Source organism: Dysidea avara, chromosome 1 (genome assembly GCF_963678975.1).
Source record: "Dysidea avara chromosome 1, odDysAvar1.4, whole genome shotgun sequence".
Lineage (NCBI taxonomy): Eukaryota > Metazoa > Porifera > Demospongiae > Dictyoceratida > Dysideidae > Dysidea > Dysidea avara.
The window spans coordinates 83,450-100,741 of record NC_089272.1 but is presented as its reverse complement, the minus strand read 5'-3'; the positions used below and the strand labels follow the sequence as shown (position 1 = coordinate 100,741).

At 39.6% G+C, this 17,292-nt stretch overlaps 1 protein-coding gene across 2 annotated transcripts in view; it reads left to right on the top strand.

Annotated features, from left to right (window-relative positions):
* The window catches only part of LOC136251848 (ubiquitin-associated and SH3 domain-containing protein B-like), a 24,346-nt gene extending 7,054 nt beyond the window's left edge, over window positions 1-17,292 (top strand). Inside the window, exons 1-6 of one of the 2 annotated variants that reach the window (XM_066044259.1) lie at window positions 7,925-8,767; window positions 8,924-9,119; window positions 13,298-13,467; window positions 13,519-13,724; window positions 13,947-14,601; window positions 16,797-17,292. In XM_066044259.1, coding sequence (XP_065900331.1) covers window positions 8,936-9,119; window positions 13,298-13,467; window positions 13,519-13,724; window positions 13,947-14,601; window positions 16,797-17,144 — 1,563 coding nt within the window. In that variant the 5' untranslated portion in view covers window positions 7,925-8,767; window positions 8,924-8,935 and the 3' untranslated portion in view covers window positions 17,145-17,292. Of the gene's footprint in view, window positions 1-7,924; window positions 8,768-8,923; window positions 9,120-13,297; window positions 13,468-13,518; window positions 13,725-13,946; window positions 14,602-16,796 lie in introns of those variants that run through there. The other variant, XM_066044252.1, reaches the window with a different exon arrangement.

The window sequence follows — 17,292 nt, the reverse complement described above, 5'->3', positions numbered from 1 at the left end:
AAGCTCAAAAATATTACTGCTGGAATGAGAAATGATCCAGCAGTAAAAAGTAAGGAAACAAGATTAGACGACTACTTGCTAAAATGAGACATACTTTAATGCCTACTTTTGGCTAGCATCTTGAAATGAGACCATCAAATTAGCCAAAAGTAGGGATTAAAGTGTGTCTATTTTAGCAAGTAGTCGTCTAATCTTGTTTCCTTACTTTTTACTGCTGGATCATTTCTCATTTCAGCTGTAACATTTTTGAGCTTGTTTCCTTACTTTTTGTAGCATGTATATTATATCAACCCCTACTTCCTTTTTGAATTTTTTAAATAGGTAGTTTCAGTAAGCATAAATTACTTTTAGTGTACTATACTAAACCAAAACTAAAAACGTTTATCTGAATTTTACTAAATCTAAACTAAAACTAAAACTCAATTTCCTTTATTTACTAAACTAAACTAAATGACTTTTACACTAGCTATATTGTTTTACTAAACTAAAACTAAAACCTATTTTAGTAAGGGGTGGTCCACAATTTTCAGCTGTTTCGCGAGCGTACAAACTGTACGCTAGGGGGAGAGGGGTAAAATCACATGTATGCTTTTTTTTAAATGCTGATCACGTGAGTTGGCAAGAAATCTGAATGCAGTGATATGGCTCTAGTAAGCCCTACTGCTACTTCGTGCAATTCAGTGTCCAATTAAACGGTGGACTAAGTGAGCTCATGCTGTTAATGCATGGGCCCAAGCCAACACGTGTGCTTTGGAGAACTCTGGAAAACAGTGCCAGGGCTAGCTAACTACCAATGAAATGAGGCTTTATAAGCTGAAGGCAAAGATAAACCTCATTGAATCATGTTTCAAATTACAGGTAAGAACAGTTATCAGCATGATAACACATACTACAGGCTTTATATACTTTTATAACAGTACTTACTTAGTTTTAGTCTAGCAATTAACACTGATAAACGATTACAATTGAGTAGCACCTAGCTATACTGGCTGTTGCTTTTGTTTTCTACCTGTAGAAAGTGTTGTTGTGGGTTTAGGAATACTATTGGGTATGGGAGGCTGGATTATGTGGGTACTAATTTGTTCACACTACATAGTTGTGGTAGTTGTGGTAGTTGTGGGTTGCCCATAGAGAAAACCTGTCTCTGCAGAGTGGGGGTTATGAAAATCCGGACCGGACCGGACCGGACCGGACCGGACCGGACCAAAAGTCAATTCTACAGGTAAGCAAGATTAGCCATGTTATAAATATTTACTGCTATTTACATCCTCTATAGCGCTTATACACCACTCACCTTGCAGCAACTCTGCCAAGCACGCGGTCGCGATGGTTGAGCAACACGAAATATCCACTGTAGAACAACTAACTAAACTAAAACACTTTCTAATGTACTTTACTACATGATCACTACAAAGCTACGTGTTCTCCTGCTGTACTTGCATAGAACTGGCACACATGAGTGGCTGCATGAATTTGTTAGAGTCATGAATTTCACTCTAGAAATCTATACTGAAATAATTTAAGTACTGCCTACCTTGCTTAACTCCATGTGTTATCTATCACCAAATGGATTTCGAGACAAGTTTGACATTTTAACTGCTAATTTAGTTTCAATCACTTTGCACCGCATGACTCTAATAAATTCAGGCAGCGACTCGTGTGTGTGTGCCAGTTCTATGCAAATACATACAACAAGAGAACACGTAGCTTTGTAGTGATCATGTAGTAAAGCACATTAGAAAGTGTTTTAGTTTAGTTAGTTGTTCTACAGTGGATACTTCGTGTTGCTCAACCATTGTGACCGCGTGCTTGGCAGAGTTGCTGCAAGGTGAGTAGTGTATAAGCGCTATAGAGGATGTAAATAGTAGTAAATATTTATAACATGGCTAATCTTGCTTACCTGGAGAATTGACTTTTGGTCCGGTCCGGTCCGGGTTTTCATAACCCCCCTGCAGAGTACCCACATCTCCTGACTCCAGTCCACCTCAGACTATGGTGAAAATACCCTACAGACTATAGTACTGCTGTTGCTACTGCCAGTGATATGGTTTTGTATGACCATATTGAAGATAGCCAAGAACAAGTTGTTTCCATGATGTGTATGTACACATTTGCAAATGTGCATCAGGTACTAATGCCCGCTGTGTGGAGGAACATTTCCTTCAGGGTATTAGCTTCAAAAGCATCTAAATGATAAGTTGCTCATCTAAATGATAAGATGCCTAAAAGACAAAACAAACACCATACATGAATTTTGCAATATTAAAGTATCTGGGTGTTTGTTCTGCTATACAATATATTCATGTGTCAACATTTATACAGTACACTTTTGGCTGGGGGAGGGGGTCAGAAAAAAAGAGTACTCTTTGTATGCTTGCAAAAAAGCTGAAAATTGTGGACCACCCCTAAGCATAAATTACTTGTTGTATATTATACTAAATCACAACTAAAAGTGTTTAATATGTTTCTGGTCCTACCAATTCCCCAAAATTGACCAGGTGACCTGGCTTTTTTTTTTTTTTTTTTTTTTGCAACTGTTGTGGTACACTACAGCTGTACTCATGAAATTAAAGTTAGTGCATCTTTATAAGAAAAATGTGTTTACAAGACATTCAACAGATTTATGAATATTATTATTATTATTGTATGGTGATTGTGCAATTCATTCAGCAAAACAATATGACCAGGAAGGGAACCAGAAACATTATAATTAACTTTTCGTGGCCTTATCTAAAGTTTACTAAAACTAAACTAAAACTATAATGAAAGCCTTTACTACTAAAACAACACTAGTATGTATATTAAGGATCATGGAGATTTGGGTTTTCTGGCCAGAAATGTCATCCAAAAACCGGCTTCACAATACCATCCTGGCAGTATTGGTTTGGTAACCAAGTGCCTTTGGTAGTACAACTCTAATGTGTGACCGTCTCAGCGAAAACCCGTCTAGTACGCACAAGCACGCATATTGAGAAAAACGAAATTTTAAAAAATTGATGAAATTACGCGTTACAAAGAAAATTTTACGCAAGTTTTAACTGAACCATTACTCAGGAAAGGAAGTGTTATATAAATCGATTAAACCTATATACCATCTTATTCACCTACTCATGGGGAGTTCGAAAATCTTTGTTTCATTTCTGTAGCCCCGATGGTTTGTGTTTCACGTGCATTTGTTTATGATGCGGTAGACGTAAACAAAATCGTTGCCATTTCTTCAATAAAACTGCCTTTATACGCCTATGCGCAAGCGACTGTAGGGCTAAAACTATACCTTGGATGATCTGCCAATCGATGGTGAACACTGTAAGCCAAATCCCAACTTTGTAGATTAATCCAAACAGAAGTTATGGCTGCTAATGTTAGCGCCTGTAGTTTATTTTTAGTATAGTCACTGTACAAATCACTTTCCTTGCTTTTCCTACTTCTAGCGCTGTAATTCCAAATCTACTCACCATAATCGACTGAAAATTTGGTGAACCATTCCTTGCACTATGCTGAGAAAATAAAAGGAAATTTGGGTTGTGCAAACTAGTCGGGTTTTCGCTAAATAGTGGAACCCCTCTAAGACGGACACCATTGGGGAATTGAAATATGTCCTTTATATGGAGGTGTCCTTATTTAAGGGGTTTCTAAAATTTTAAAATAATCTATTTTAATGCACGAGACTAGACCAAGTGGTGGAGCAAGATGGGTTATGGTACCATGTGGACCAGATATGATCAGTTTAATAGCAACAGAAGTGATGTTATTGAGCATGGGTTATCTATGGTGTGGCCTCTTCTACACTATCCACAAATTTTTTTTATTCATGCTTCCATGAAGACTTGTCCAGATTATGTAGTTTATCCTGTAGTGTAGTTTATCCTGTAGTGCAGTTTATCCTGTAGTGTAGTTTATCCTGTAGTGTAGTTTATCCTGTAGTGCAGTTTATCCTGTAGTGCAGTTTATCCTGTAGTGTAGTTTATCCTGTAGTGTAGTTTATCCTGTAGTGTAGTTTATCCTGTAGTGCAGTTTATCCTGTAGTGTAGTTTATCTTGTAGTGTAGTTTATCCTGTAGTGCAGTTTATCCTGTAGTGTAGTTTATCCTGTAGTGTAGTTTATCCTGTAGTGTAGTTTATCCTGTAGTGTAGTTTATCCTGTAGTGTAGTTTATCCTGTAGTGCAGTTTATCCTGTAGTGTAGTTTATCCTGTAGTGTAGTTTATCCTGTAGTGTAGTTTATCCTGTAGTGTAGTTTATCCTGTAGTGTAGTTTATCCTGTAGTGCAGTTTATCCTGTAGTGCAGTTTATCCTGTAGTGTAGTTTATCCTGTAGTGTAGTTTATCCTGTAGTGTAGTTTATCCTGTAGTGCAGTTTATCCTGTAGTGTAGTTTATCTTGTAGTGTAGTTTATCCTGTAGTGCAGTTTATCCTGTAGTGTAGTTTATCCTGTAGTGTAGTTTATCCTGTAGTGTAGTTTATCCTGTAGTGCAGTTTATCCTGTAGTGCAGTTTATCCTGTAGTGTAGTTTATCCTGTAGTGTAGTTTATCCTGTAGTGTAGTTTATCCTGTAGTGTAGTTTATCCTGTAGTGTAGTTTATCCTGTAGTGTAGTTTATCCTGTAGTGCAGTTTATCCTGTAGTGGAGTTTATCCTGTAGTGCAGTTTATCCTGTAGTGCAGTTTATCCTGTAGTGTAGTTTATCCTGTAGTGTAGTTTATCCTGTAGTGTAGTTTATCCTGTAATGTACCACTCTGCGTGGGCAATTCAAAGGCACCGCCAGTACCATAATTTGTATATTGCACTGCTGCAGACCGCAGCGAATGCATTATAACTTATAACGCACTGGTTGCGGTTTTGTAGACCACAACAAGTGCATTATAAGTTATAATGCACCGACCGCAGTGCAATATACAGATATTGCACTGGCTGCAGTTTTGTGCAGCATAACACAAGTGCCGGTGGCGAAGACCACTACGACACCTCACCTAATAGGTGGAAAGACACTTCACAGATTACTCGAATTCTTTTATAGCCTGACATGTAAAGGTCGATTGTGGGCCATAACATCACCAATACGTATAATGTTTACAAGCAGCCAATGGCGATCGAAAAAGCCAACGCGGGTGGCCACAACTCTAGTCTACATATATATAAACATACTTATACACCTTACTAGTCTGGTGCCATCTTAGCCCAGATTAAACTGTAGTCCACTTCGACAATGACTCATACAAATATATTCTAAATAATACTAACCTTTACGTTCGATTGTGGTAACCAGTTTTGTCATGCCACCAGATTCGAGTTTAGCCAGTGTGAATAGTAAGAATTAGACTAGTATCGTTAGTAGTTAGGTTTTGTTTACTTAAACCATCTATTTAGCTGATTTTTTTCACTCGAGAGAATCACTATGGCGATTAGTCTGGTGCTTAGTCTATATGGCACGCTGGCATGCTGAGCACTACATGATGAGAGTGGAACAGCGAATGCAGGTTAGTGATATAACCCATAGCGTACTAGCTTTCAATGTGGCTGCAGTACTGCAGGGGGAACGTCATCGCAACGTCAGGCTTGGTTACCCACAATAGATGTTAGAAACCTGGCCTTTATAAGTGTTACAGCTGTCTTGTGAGACTCTCCCCACCTATTAGGTGAATGGTACATAACAGTTATACAACGTGCACTCGTGCTCTACCTGTATAAACGCACTTGCCTTCGGGCCTGACGGCCCTCAGGCTTGTGCGTTTATATCAGGCAGAGCACTCGTGGCCGTTGTATAACTATATAGTGGAGTTTATCCTGTAGTGCAGTTTATCCTGTAGTGTAGTTTATCCTGTAGTGTAGTTTATCCTGTAGTGTAGTTTATCCTGTAGTGCAGTTTATCCTGTAGTGTAGTTTATCCTGTAGTGTAGTTTATCCTGTAGTGTAGTTTATCCTGTAGTGTAGTTTATCCTGTAGTGTAGTTTATCCTGTAGTGTAGTTTATCCTGTAGTGTAGTTTATCCTGTAGTGTAGTTTATCCTGTAGTGTAGTTTATCCTGTAGTGCAGTTTATCCTGTAGTGTAGTTTATCCTGTAGTGTAGTTTATCCTGTAGTGTAGTTTATCCTGTAGTGTAGTTTATCCTGTAGTGAAGTTTATCCTGTAGTGTAGTTTATCCTGTAGTGCAGTTTATCCTGTAGTGCAGTTTATCCTGTAGTGTAGTTTATCCTGTAGTGTAGTTTATCCTGTAGTGTAGTTTATCCTGTAGTGTAGTTTATCCTGTAGTGCAGTTTATCCTGTAGTGCAGTTTATCCTGTAGTGTAGTTTATCCTGTAGTGTAGTTTATCCTGTAGTGTAGTTTATCCTGTAGTGTAGTTTATCCTGTAGTGCAGTTTATCCTGTAGTGTAGTTTATCCTGTAGTGTAGTTTATCCTGTAGTGTAGTTTATCCTGTAGTGTAATTTATCCTGTAGTGTAGTTTATCCTGTAGTGTAGTTTATCCTGTAGTGTAGTTTATCCTGTAGTGTAGTTTATCCTGTAGTGCAGTTTATGCTGTAGTGTAGTTTATCCTGTAGTGTAGTTTATCCTGTAGTGTAGTTTATCCTGTAGTGTAGTTTATCCTGTAGTGTAGTTTATCCTGTAGTGTAGTTTATCCTGTAGTGTAGTTTATCCTGTAGTGTAGTTTATCCTGTAGTGTAGTTTATCCTGTAGTGTAGTTTATCCTGTAGTGCAGTTTATTCTTAAAGTGCACCAGCTACTATTTTCAAAAGACCTGGGTAAGAACATTATGATTAACAGCAGTACCAAGAGTACATAATAAAAATAAGGAGGGAGAGTGTCTAACTGCCAATACAGCCTGTACAAAATCACTGCGTATTATTGAATAGACAATGATCTTTGAACAAATTAACACTTTTACTGATGATAGAGATCTGTTGATAGGTGTTGAGTGCTGTTGATAAGTGTTGAATAATGTAAAGCTTTTGCTCTACCAATGTGTGGATTGTCTATAATACGCAGTGATTTTGGCTGAAGGTGTCCTAGTTAGACACTCTCCCTCCCTATTTTTATTATGTACTCTTGGCAGTACTTGTATATGAATTCATATGGCTTCTCGTCAACTTCGGCATTTGGTAGACTAGGCAATACAGAGACAGTGTTTTCTGCATTAAATGATGTAGTTTGACTGATTGTTGTAACTGGCAATGAACCTTTCGTACTTGTGTCTGCAATTAGTGAGGTGTTGTACTGTAGTGCTTGCCATGTCTGGGAATTGTGCAGTGTCCGGTTTACGGAATAGAGAGGTGTCCACTATTGAGGGGGCATTAATACACACAGGTATTGGAAGTTGCATTTGGGACTTTATTAATTGTCTGTTATAAAGAGGCTGTCCACCATTCAGGAGTGTCGGGGTTCCACTGTATATAAATTGTTATGGAATTTAAAAAAAAATATAGGCATGCCTGCCTGCCTAACAAATACGTAAATTAGGAATTTTAAGTTTGATTGGTGATCATAGAAAGAAAGTAGGGAAACAAGGGAGATCCCCTACACCTGCAGCTATACTAGTGAACATTTAATCCTATGGGTATAGACTGAATTAAACGTTCACTATTCAGGTGTAGGCAACCTCCTTTAAAATTCCTTATACTTGTATGTAATATATACATGGGGTGTATACACACAAAAAATTGGAATTTTCAACTATAGTAGGGACCATAGCACATGCATCGATAAAAAGTACTGAAACAAGTTGGAGTAGTGTATGATATTAAATCACAGTAAAACAATAAGAAGTGTTATATATCCCTACTGTGCCCAAGATTCCATAACGGAAATGCACAGTAGGAATATAACACTTCTTATTGTTTTACTGTGATTTAATATCATGCACTACTCCAGCTTGTTTCAGTACTTTTTATCGATGTGCTATGGTCCCTACTCTAGTCGAAAATTCCAAAAAAAATTTGTGTACTTGTTTGTTAACTTTTTTTTGACTGGTGAACCCACGCATACCACGAAAGAAATGGTGCTGTGCACCCCAGCTTTATCAATTGTCGTCTGAAAAGTGAAGTATCCATTACGCTTTGTTGTCGGCTATGTTCAACCTGTTACACAGCAGTACGAATCAAGAAATGTTTGAAAAGCACCTCTGCAATCAAGGTATCCACTATGAAAAATACGGATGATTTCTGTTACAAAAGGAAGCCATCACGTGCTACCATCAAATTGACACATTTCGCTGTCAGCAAAGATGAATGGGGCACAAAGGAGGACACTGGTAAGTCCATGAAGAATGCATTGTATGTACTGCGGTATGCCAAAAGGCACCTCTCGGGCTGAAGCGGCGTCGAACAGTGAAAAAATCAAGCCCATAGCCTTAGCTGTTATCGAGTTACGCTTGTCTGAAGGCATCAGTCAGTCAGTCAGTCAGTTACTCAGTCAGTAGAAAATTCTGTTAAATGATGTTTTTTTAAATTCCGTAGCAACTTGCTGAAAGCATTTCGGGTCGATCTGAAAGCTTGTTTGGGCTTAGTTTTACCTAACCAATACTGCCTCCTCATTGTCTTCAGGGGATATTGAGGCTAGTTTTTGGGTGATGTTACTTTGTGGGCCACACCCACTCCTCTGTGGTCCCTACTATGATATAGATGACACTACATTATGTTTGTAGTCGTATGGCAGGTAAAAATGTGACTTTATTTGTTTGTAGTGGACAAGAAGGCTTTATAATGGTACTGATACTTGCCGTACAATGTAGTGATATCGGTTGGCATCTGTGTCAGTTACCACCACTATGGCATATTGGTAAATGATCCAATCACTGATCCCTGTACAATAATGTGTTGTGTATATTCTATTAGACCTAGTACGCACATGCTTAATTGTGTGTACACAGTAACCTCATTGTACTTCTGTAGTGATGTCATTTGTTTGCTCACATGGTTGAATATTCCAATGTAGTGTGAAGATCACATGATGCCTCACGTGATCCATGCCCTCAAGGAGTCCTATACTAGTCACACCCACACAGCTCCTGATACTGTAGCAACACAACGGTTTTTATCCCAAGGGTATATTGGATTGTTTCTTGAACAGGAGGCATCTGATTGGCTGCGTCGAGTAACAACAAGTTTCAGTCAGGAGATTAAAAAACAAGGTCAGTAATAATAAGGTATTGTATACAATATAATACCGTATAAGGTATTTAGTGCAGCACCTAAGACCCTCTAATTAAGATAATTGTTCACTTTTTGATAACAGCACCAAATTTCTTATGGGGTTTGTAGCACGTGTACTAAGTGATTTTAGAAGGGGAGGCATGCAAAGGGTCCTTTGGAACCCTATTTTTTGGACCTTGACAACAAAACTATTTGTTTACATGGAAAACAATCAATATCCTATTAATTTAAAGTTTGGTCTAAAGCCTGGATCTGGTATTAGACCAGTACAAAGCCCGCAGCTGAAACATGATAGTCCATTAAAATGCCACATGAAACAAATTGTTTTCTCAGCCTGGCAGTAAACAAAATGACTGAAAATGCTATTTTCAAGAGGGTTTATTAAAGTTTTGCATTTCCAATGCACGCAGCTCTGTAGTATCATGTACAAGGATCTGTATCGTTTCTTTATTGAAGGTGTATAACAAAAGTTATCGAATGATGAAGTTTTAATTGGTTACAGATGGACATAAAATCATTGGAATATCAGAGTATATACCAAACAACAAGTTATCTCTGCAATATTTGATCAATATTGCAAGGATAGTTGTTTGATTATGCATATACAGAGGGATTTCATATACAGAGGGATTTCATATACAGAGGGATTTCATGTACAGAGGGATTTCATATACAGAGGGATTTCAATAATGTAGAGAACAGTCGAGAAGCGGAACACAAGGCCTTAAGGATGATCACGTGATTATGTCCCATCAAACATACGCAATCTTACAACACTATCAGGCGTGATACAAGTGGGCGTGTGTGTGCAATAGTCACGTGTGTGCGTAGTGCCTATATATTGTATAAGTGTTCTGTCTCTTTCATCCCCCCACCAAGCATGGTGTGGCTGGATAGTCACACATGCTGATATTAGTGCCAAGTAGGGTCTTCTATCAGGCGTTGCGGTGGTCTGTGCAGCTGGTCTGATCGACGCATGTCTGCTGTCTGATCCTGGGGTGGTTCGTGACGGTTGCGTCCTGTTGAATTAGGTTCTTCGTGTGGTAGGGAGACATCTAGCTGGTGTGGGTTCCTCTCAGATGCATCCAGAGATGCTGGAGTGCGACGTCTTGGGAATCTTCGGTTACGTACCAGTACATGTCCACCCTGGGTCTTGATCGAGTATCGGCAATAGGGACTAATGTGAACTACTGTACCGTATATGTCCCAGAGCTTTGTCCTCGGATTTTGAAGGGCGACGTTTGATCCCAACTGGATGTCAGGCAAGTTTCGAGCGTGCGCATTGTAACATCTCTCTGATTGTTCTGAAGTGTGAGTTGCTTGTTTCTCTGCGTCTGCCACGTTTCGTTGCCACTCTGGTGCAAAGGAACGTCGGTGCGCTGGTAGTGTATCCTGTATGGGTCTACCGTATAGCTTTTGCGCAGGGGACTGTCCATCTCTGCGGGATGGTGTATTCCTGTATTGCAGTAATGCGCGGCATATCACATCTGTGTTCAAAGACCTCCTCCCCCAAGAGGTGGCGATTAATTTCTTCATAGACTTCACCGTAGCCTCAACTTTTCCATTATTCTGTGGGTAATGTGGGGACGAGGTCTTATGGGCAAACCCCCAATGTTTGGAAAATTTACTGAAGAGGTTGGATGTGAACTGGGGGCCATCATCAGACCACACGATGTCTGGAACAGCTGTACGGCAAAAGGCTTGAGTTAAAGCTTGGGTTAAGCGCTGTGTGGATGTGTTGAGCTGCATCAGGATAATGTCAGGCCAGTCGGTACAGCAATCTACTATGATGAGAAACTGCTGGCCCCCGTAGCTACAGAAGTCCATTGCAATCTCCTGGAACGGTCTTGCGGGTCTGGTTGGACATGATGTATTCCTTGTTATTCGATGGAAGCCGGTCTTGACACATTTTGCATGAAAGCACAACATTATCGATATCGTTATCGATTCCAGGCCAATAAATGGATAACCTAGCTCGCTCCTTGGTCCGTACTGATCCCTGATGGGACTCATGGAGGCTGATTAACACCTGGCGGCGCATTGAGGCCGGGATCAACAGGCGACAGCCATAGACAATCAACCCATCATCCACTGAAAGGTGAAGCTGTTTCCAGCTCAGTGTGTGAGTCCAGTCCGCGAGTCCAGTCCGTGAGTCCAGTCCACGAAATACATTAGGCCGAGAAATCTTGCTTGTTACCATAAGGATTCTCCATCACCATCTTCAATGTCACTGCTTGTATTGTTTCAACTTACCAAATAAGTTGTATGGCTGTGGCAAAGTTGCTATAGACTTCTTCCAATTTTGCCACAACATTTCCATCGTGTCAGGGAGTGGAAACTGATGATAAATTTTCCGTAATTTACTTCTGACATCATATGTGACCGTCTCAGCAGCAAAAACCCAACTTGTTCACACAAGCATGCGTATTGAGAAAAACTAAATTTAAAAATAATTGGTAAAATTATGCATGCTACAAGAAAAATATGCAAGTTTTTATCGGGCCAGTACTTGAAGAAGAAAGACTTAAATCGATTAAAACTATACACCATCTTATTCGCCTGCTCATGGAGAGTTCGAAAATCTTTGTTTCATTTCTGTAGCTCCAACGGTATGCATGTCACGTGCACTGCGGTAAATGTAAACAAGATCGTCATCATTTCTTCTACCAAACTGCCTTCATATCCATATGCGCAAGTGACTACAGAGCTAACACTATACCTTGGCTGATGTGCTAATCCATGGTGAACATTTTAAGCCAAATTGCAACATTGTAGACTAATCCAAACAGAAGTTTTGGCAGCAAATGTAAACGCCTGTAGTTTATTTTCAGTATATTCGCTGTGCAAATTGATTCTTGCTTTTCCTACTGTCTAGCGCTATAATTCCAAAACTATTCACCACAGAAGGTGTTACAGTGTATAGTAGAGTTTGTTACAGTATATAGTAGAGTGTATAGTGGAGTGTGTTACAGTGTGTGGTAGAGTGTGTTACAGTGTGTAGTAGAGTGTGTTACGGTGTATAGTAGAGTGTATTACAGTGTGTAGTAGAGTGTGTTACAGTATATAGTAGAGTGTATAGTGGAGTGTGTTACAGTGTATAGTAGAGTGTGTTACAGTATATAGTAGAGTGTATATAGTAGAGTGTGTTACAGTATATAGTAGAGTGTATATAGTGGAGTGTGTTACAGTGTGTAGTAGAGTATGTTACAGTGTGTAGTAGAGTGTGTTACAGCGCACAGTAAAGTGTTAGTGAGCTGACATCTAAGGACAGAATAGTGTATGAAGCTACAATTGCACCAGGGGGGGTAGGTCATGATGTCATAATGCGTTTGATCTTACGTAAATGAATTGAATTCCATTCATAATTACATGATGCAAAACTTAATGTACCGGCTTCTTGCATAATTGTAGATGCAGAAATTGATTGAATTTACTACTAGTGATTAAGAATACAGCGAACAACAATACAGGTACCCGAAAATAAAGTTAGCATTTATTTCAAATAACACGCTATTGCAAAAATCACTGTAGTTTCGCTGGGGTTAGGTAGTTGAAACAATTTCTATACTAGTGACCTACTATTTCTGACAATAAATATAGCACTAAACTTCACAGTTTACTGGAACTAAACTCTATGGAAAAATGTACAGTACGCATACGCCACGCAATTATTGTGATGTCATGACCTACCCCCCCTGCAATTGCAGTAGCCATCTTGTTTAATGTTCAACTATGTTCTGCCCATTACATAACCCTACGGTGCACACAGAAACTTGAAGATCACCAGGAATCAAATCTACTGTAACACACTCTACTGCACACTGTTACACACTCTACTGCACACTGTTACACACTCTACTACACACAGTTGCACACTCTACTACACATAGTTACACACTGTAACACACTCTACTACATACTGTTACACATTCTACTACTCACTGTTACACACTCTACTACACACTGTTACACACTCTACTATATACTGTAACACACTACTACACACTGTTACACACTCTACTACACACTCTACTACACACTGTTACACACTCTACTACACACTGTTACACACTCTACTACATACTGTTACACATTCTACTACTCACTGTTACACACTCTACTACACACAGTTACATACACAATGTCACTCTTACAGGTATAACAGTTGAGCCACACCGGAAACAGTTACACATCACATTAGCACATCAGTACAGACCGGACCATCAGTCTGCCCTGGAGGCATTATGTCGTAAGATTAACCCTCTGGCCCCTAACAACTGGGAGTTAAGATTGTATTCTAGAGATGAACGCCTAGCAACAGCCGAGGTGAGTAGTTATCATGGATATAGTATAGTGTGTATTTATTGGAATGTACAGGTTTATCGAGTTGTGTACCAGTTTACCCCATCCCACAATGATGAACTTGAACTATTGGATGGTGACTATGTGTTTGTTCCAGCCAATCAGACATCAGAATCTGAGGGCTGGATGAGAGGTGTGTCCATGTCAACTGGTTTATCTGGTATGTTTCCTAGCAACTATGTGGAGCGATGTCGTGAATCTGACTGTTGGGCTGTGCACAGGTGAAATGGATCATGTGATGTCACATGATGTTATGTTAGGTCACATGATTTCTTGTGATGTTACATGATATCTTGTGATGACACATGATGTGTAGTGATGTCACAATGTCTTGTGACATCACATGGTATCAGTCATGTGATCTCGTGATGTCATGTGACATCACATGATGTGCTGGTCAACCTGTGTATCCCTATATCATGTGATCATGTAATTCCTTGTAGATCTTTCCTGGTTGCCAAGGTTACCAGTGATGTCACATCACAATGTGACAGCAAGTCATTGTCACGACAACAGAAGCTTACACCTCTATCAGAGCCAATGTACGACAATGCTAACGGACTATTACCCAATGCTTCAAATGAGAATGAAGTTATCTATGCAAAAGTTAACAAGACCAAGAAATCAAAATCAATTCCAGCAGGTCCGCGGGGTTTATTCTTATTCCGTCATGCTGAACGTGTTGATGTGACATTTGGTAAACAATGGATTGAGTTATCATTTGATGGTGAAGGGGAATACCATCGTAAGAACCTTAACATGCCCAGGGTAATCCCCTTCAGACAGTCAAGCCCTAAGAGTTTCATTGGTGACTCACCGATTACAGAAATGGGACTATATCAAGCTCGGCTTACTGGAGAGGGGTTAAGAGAACAAGGAATTGAGTTCAGTCATGTTTATTCCTCGCCGTCATTGCGTTCTATACAAACTTGTCAAGCTATCCTTGAGGGGATGGATGCTGACCCTTCAGTGAAGATCAACATAGAACACGGCTTGTTTGAGTGGCTAGCTTGGTGTCGAGGTAATGTCCCTCAATTTATGAGTCTTAAAGAACTGGAACAATTTGGGATCAGAGTCAACCATAGCTATGAGACACAGGTGTGTATTGTATTAGTTTGTATTGTATATCCAGGTGTGTGTATTGTATACCCAGGTGTGTGTACTATATACCCAGGTGTGTGTATTGTATACCCAGGTGTGTGTATTGTATACCCAGGTGTGTGCATTGTATACCCAGGTGTGTGTACTATATACCCAGGTGTGTGTATTGTATACCCAGGTGTGTGTATTGTATACCCAGGTGTGCATTGTATACCCAGGTGTGTGCATTGTATACCCAGGTGTGTGTATTGTATACCCAGGTGTGTGCATTGTATACCCAGGTGTGTGCATTGTATACCCAGGTGTGTGCATTGTATACCCAGGTGTGTGTATTGTATACCCAGGTGTGTGCATTGTATACCCAGGTGTGTGTACTATATACCCAGGTGTGTGTATTGTATACCCAGGTGTGTGTATTGTATATCCAGGTGTGTGCATTGTATACCCAGGTGTGTGTATTGTATACCCAGGTGTGTATTGTATACCCAGGTGTGTGCATTGTATACCCAGGTGTGTGCATTGTATACCCAGGTGTGTGCATTGTATATCCAGGTGTGTGCATTGTATACCCAGGTGTGTGCATTGTATACCCAGGTGTGTGCATCAAAACTACAAACACCATGTTACTCACCATTAAAATTTTGGGTAAAATCGTGCTATTTTTCGCTGCATCCTTCCATCCCAGAACTTTACTCTGTGCCTTTAAAACTATCTCTTCATCGACTTCCTTTGCATGTCGATACAGAAAAGGCCATAACTCAGCCATAGTTTAACGTATCATCTTTCACTGGGCGCCATCTTGCTCGTCACATGATGGCGATTCAGTTGATATACAGTAATCACATGATTGACAAAATGGCCGACAAGAACACTAACGATACGGACTTGAAAGGAACAAAATGCTCAATGCTTCGTAGCGGGTGAGTTCTTTGTTGTTTGTTAAAAGTTTACATACTGTTACAAAGGGCAAGTAAGAAAATCTCTTCTAAGAGATTGGATAAATACTTCGCAAGATATGCCTGTTTAAAACCATTTATGTAAAATGGCAAAAAAATATTGTGCATTTTTCATCCGTGTTTTTATTAAATCCAATTTTTCTGGATTATGTAAGTTTAAGAGTTAGTGTTTTATTGTACTTCCTGGTCGTCTTGGTAGTACTTCCTGGTCGTCTTGGTAGTACTTCCTGGTCGTCTTGGTAGTACTTCCTGGTCGTCTTGGTAGTACTTCCTGGTTGTCTTGCTCGGAGCAATTGTCTTGGTAGTTGTACTGGATCACTTCAGTTTTCAGTGATCAGACTATCAGTAAGTTGTCATATAATCTATTTGTAGTTATAGAACAATTTGGTAGGATTAGTTGAGCTAGTCTTAGCATTTGACTGTGTCACACACGTGATCCATCATGTCGTCTGTGTGTGGTTGTTGCTTCAATTTTTCGTGTTAGACTATCCATGTAATCTATTTCTAGTCACACAACCAACTGGTAGGATTAGTTGGGCTAGTTTTAGTGATTCGCAATGTCATGTGATCAATTGTGCTGTCTGAGTGAGGTTGTTTTCGTAACATTCCTTCCATAACTGTGCTGCATAACTGACCAATTTGTACTGTATGGAAAATACAGACACTTTGATCCTCCCACGCAAAGTAGCTATACACATGTGACTGTTCTATTAGGGTGACTGCTGTATTAGAGTATCTTGAGTCAGCCTTTCACCTACTAAAAGGGGTGTGTGTGATAGAGGTGTGGTCTCGGTGCTTGTGCTCAATCATTATTAATCAACCAAGGTCATTAATAGGCATGGCACTGAATCTATCATGAAGTTACAGGTATCTAACAGAGCGTAAGTGTTTCAATAAGTTTGTGGTGTCTAAATATGCTGCTCAAGGAAAGTGTTGATAGGGAAAATTAATGTCTCAATATGGTTTCATTGCATGAAGAAGAATACTTGGAAGATAAAAGGTGAGTTTGTTATAGTGGCATAAAATGGTGGCTGTGTACTGTTTCGGCAGGCAGGCAGATAAAAATTCAAGTTTTGATAATTTTTTATTTTTTATTTATTTTTTTACAATTTCGGCTTCCTGTAAGTGTTTTCTTGTTTTTGATGCTGTATTTGATGAAGGGACTAATATTATTCCATAAACTCTATGTGTGAGAGTGGCTATTTGTAGTAGTCTATTAACAACATTCTTTATTAGGTGAACATCAAGGACCTCAGATTACGGGAATCATGTGCTGACTATTACAAGAGAAGCCATAACATTGCTCGTATTATTCTCAAGATAGCTGCCCAGCCAGGCTCCAAGGTGTTAGTAGTGGGACATGCTGGTACACTGGAGGCTTGCAGCAGACAGTTAGTGGGTGGGGCTCCTCGGAACACTCAAGAGCTGACAAAGATAGTCCAGAGTATTCCGTACTGTGGACTGTGTGTGTGTCAAGAACTTGATGAGAGTTTGGGTAGTGGCTGGGCACTAGTTGATCCACCCCTCCCTCCTTTAACACACGCCCCTAATGTTAGATTTGATTGGAGACTACTAAGAGACTAGTTTGTGTGTTTGTACGGCAACATGGACATGCTTATTTTTATTATTACTGTATGATATAATTGTGAACCACACATTGTGTATAATGGTAATTAGGGGTTCCACTGTGACATGATGTGTGTGTTGATGTATGATATAATTGTGAACCACA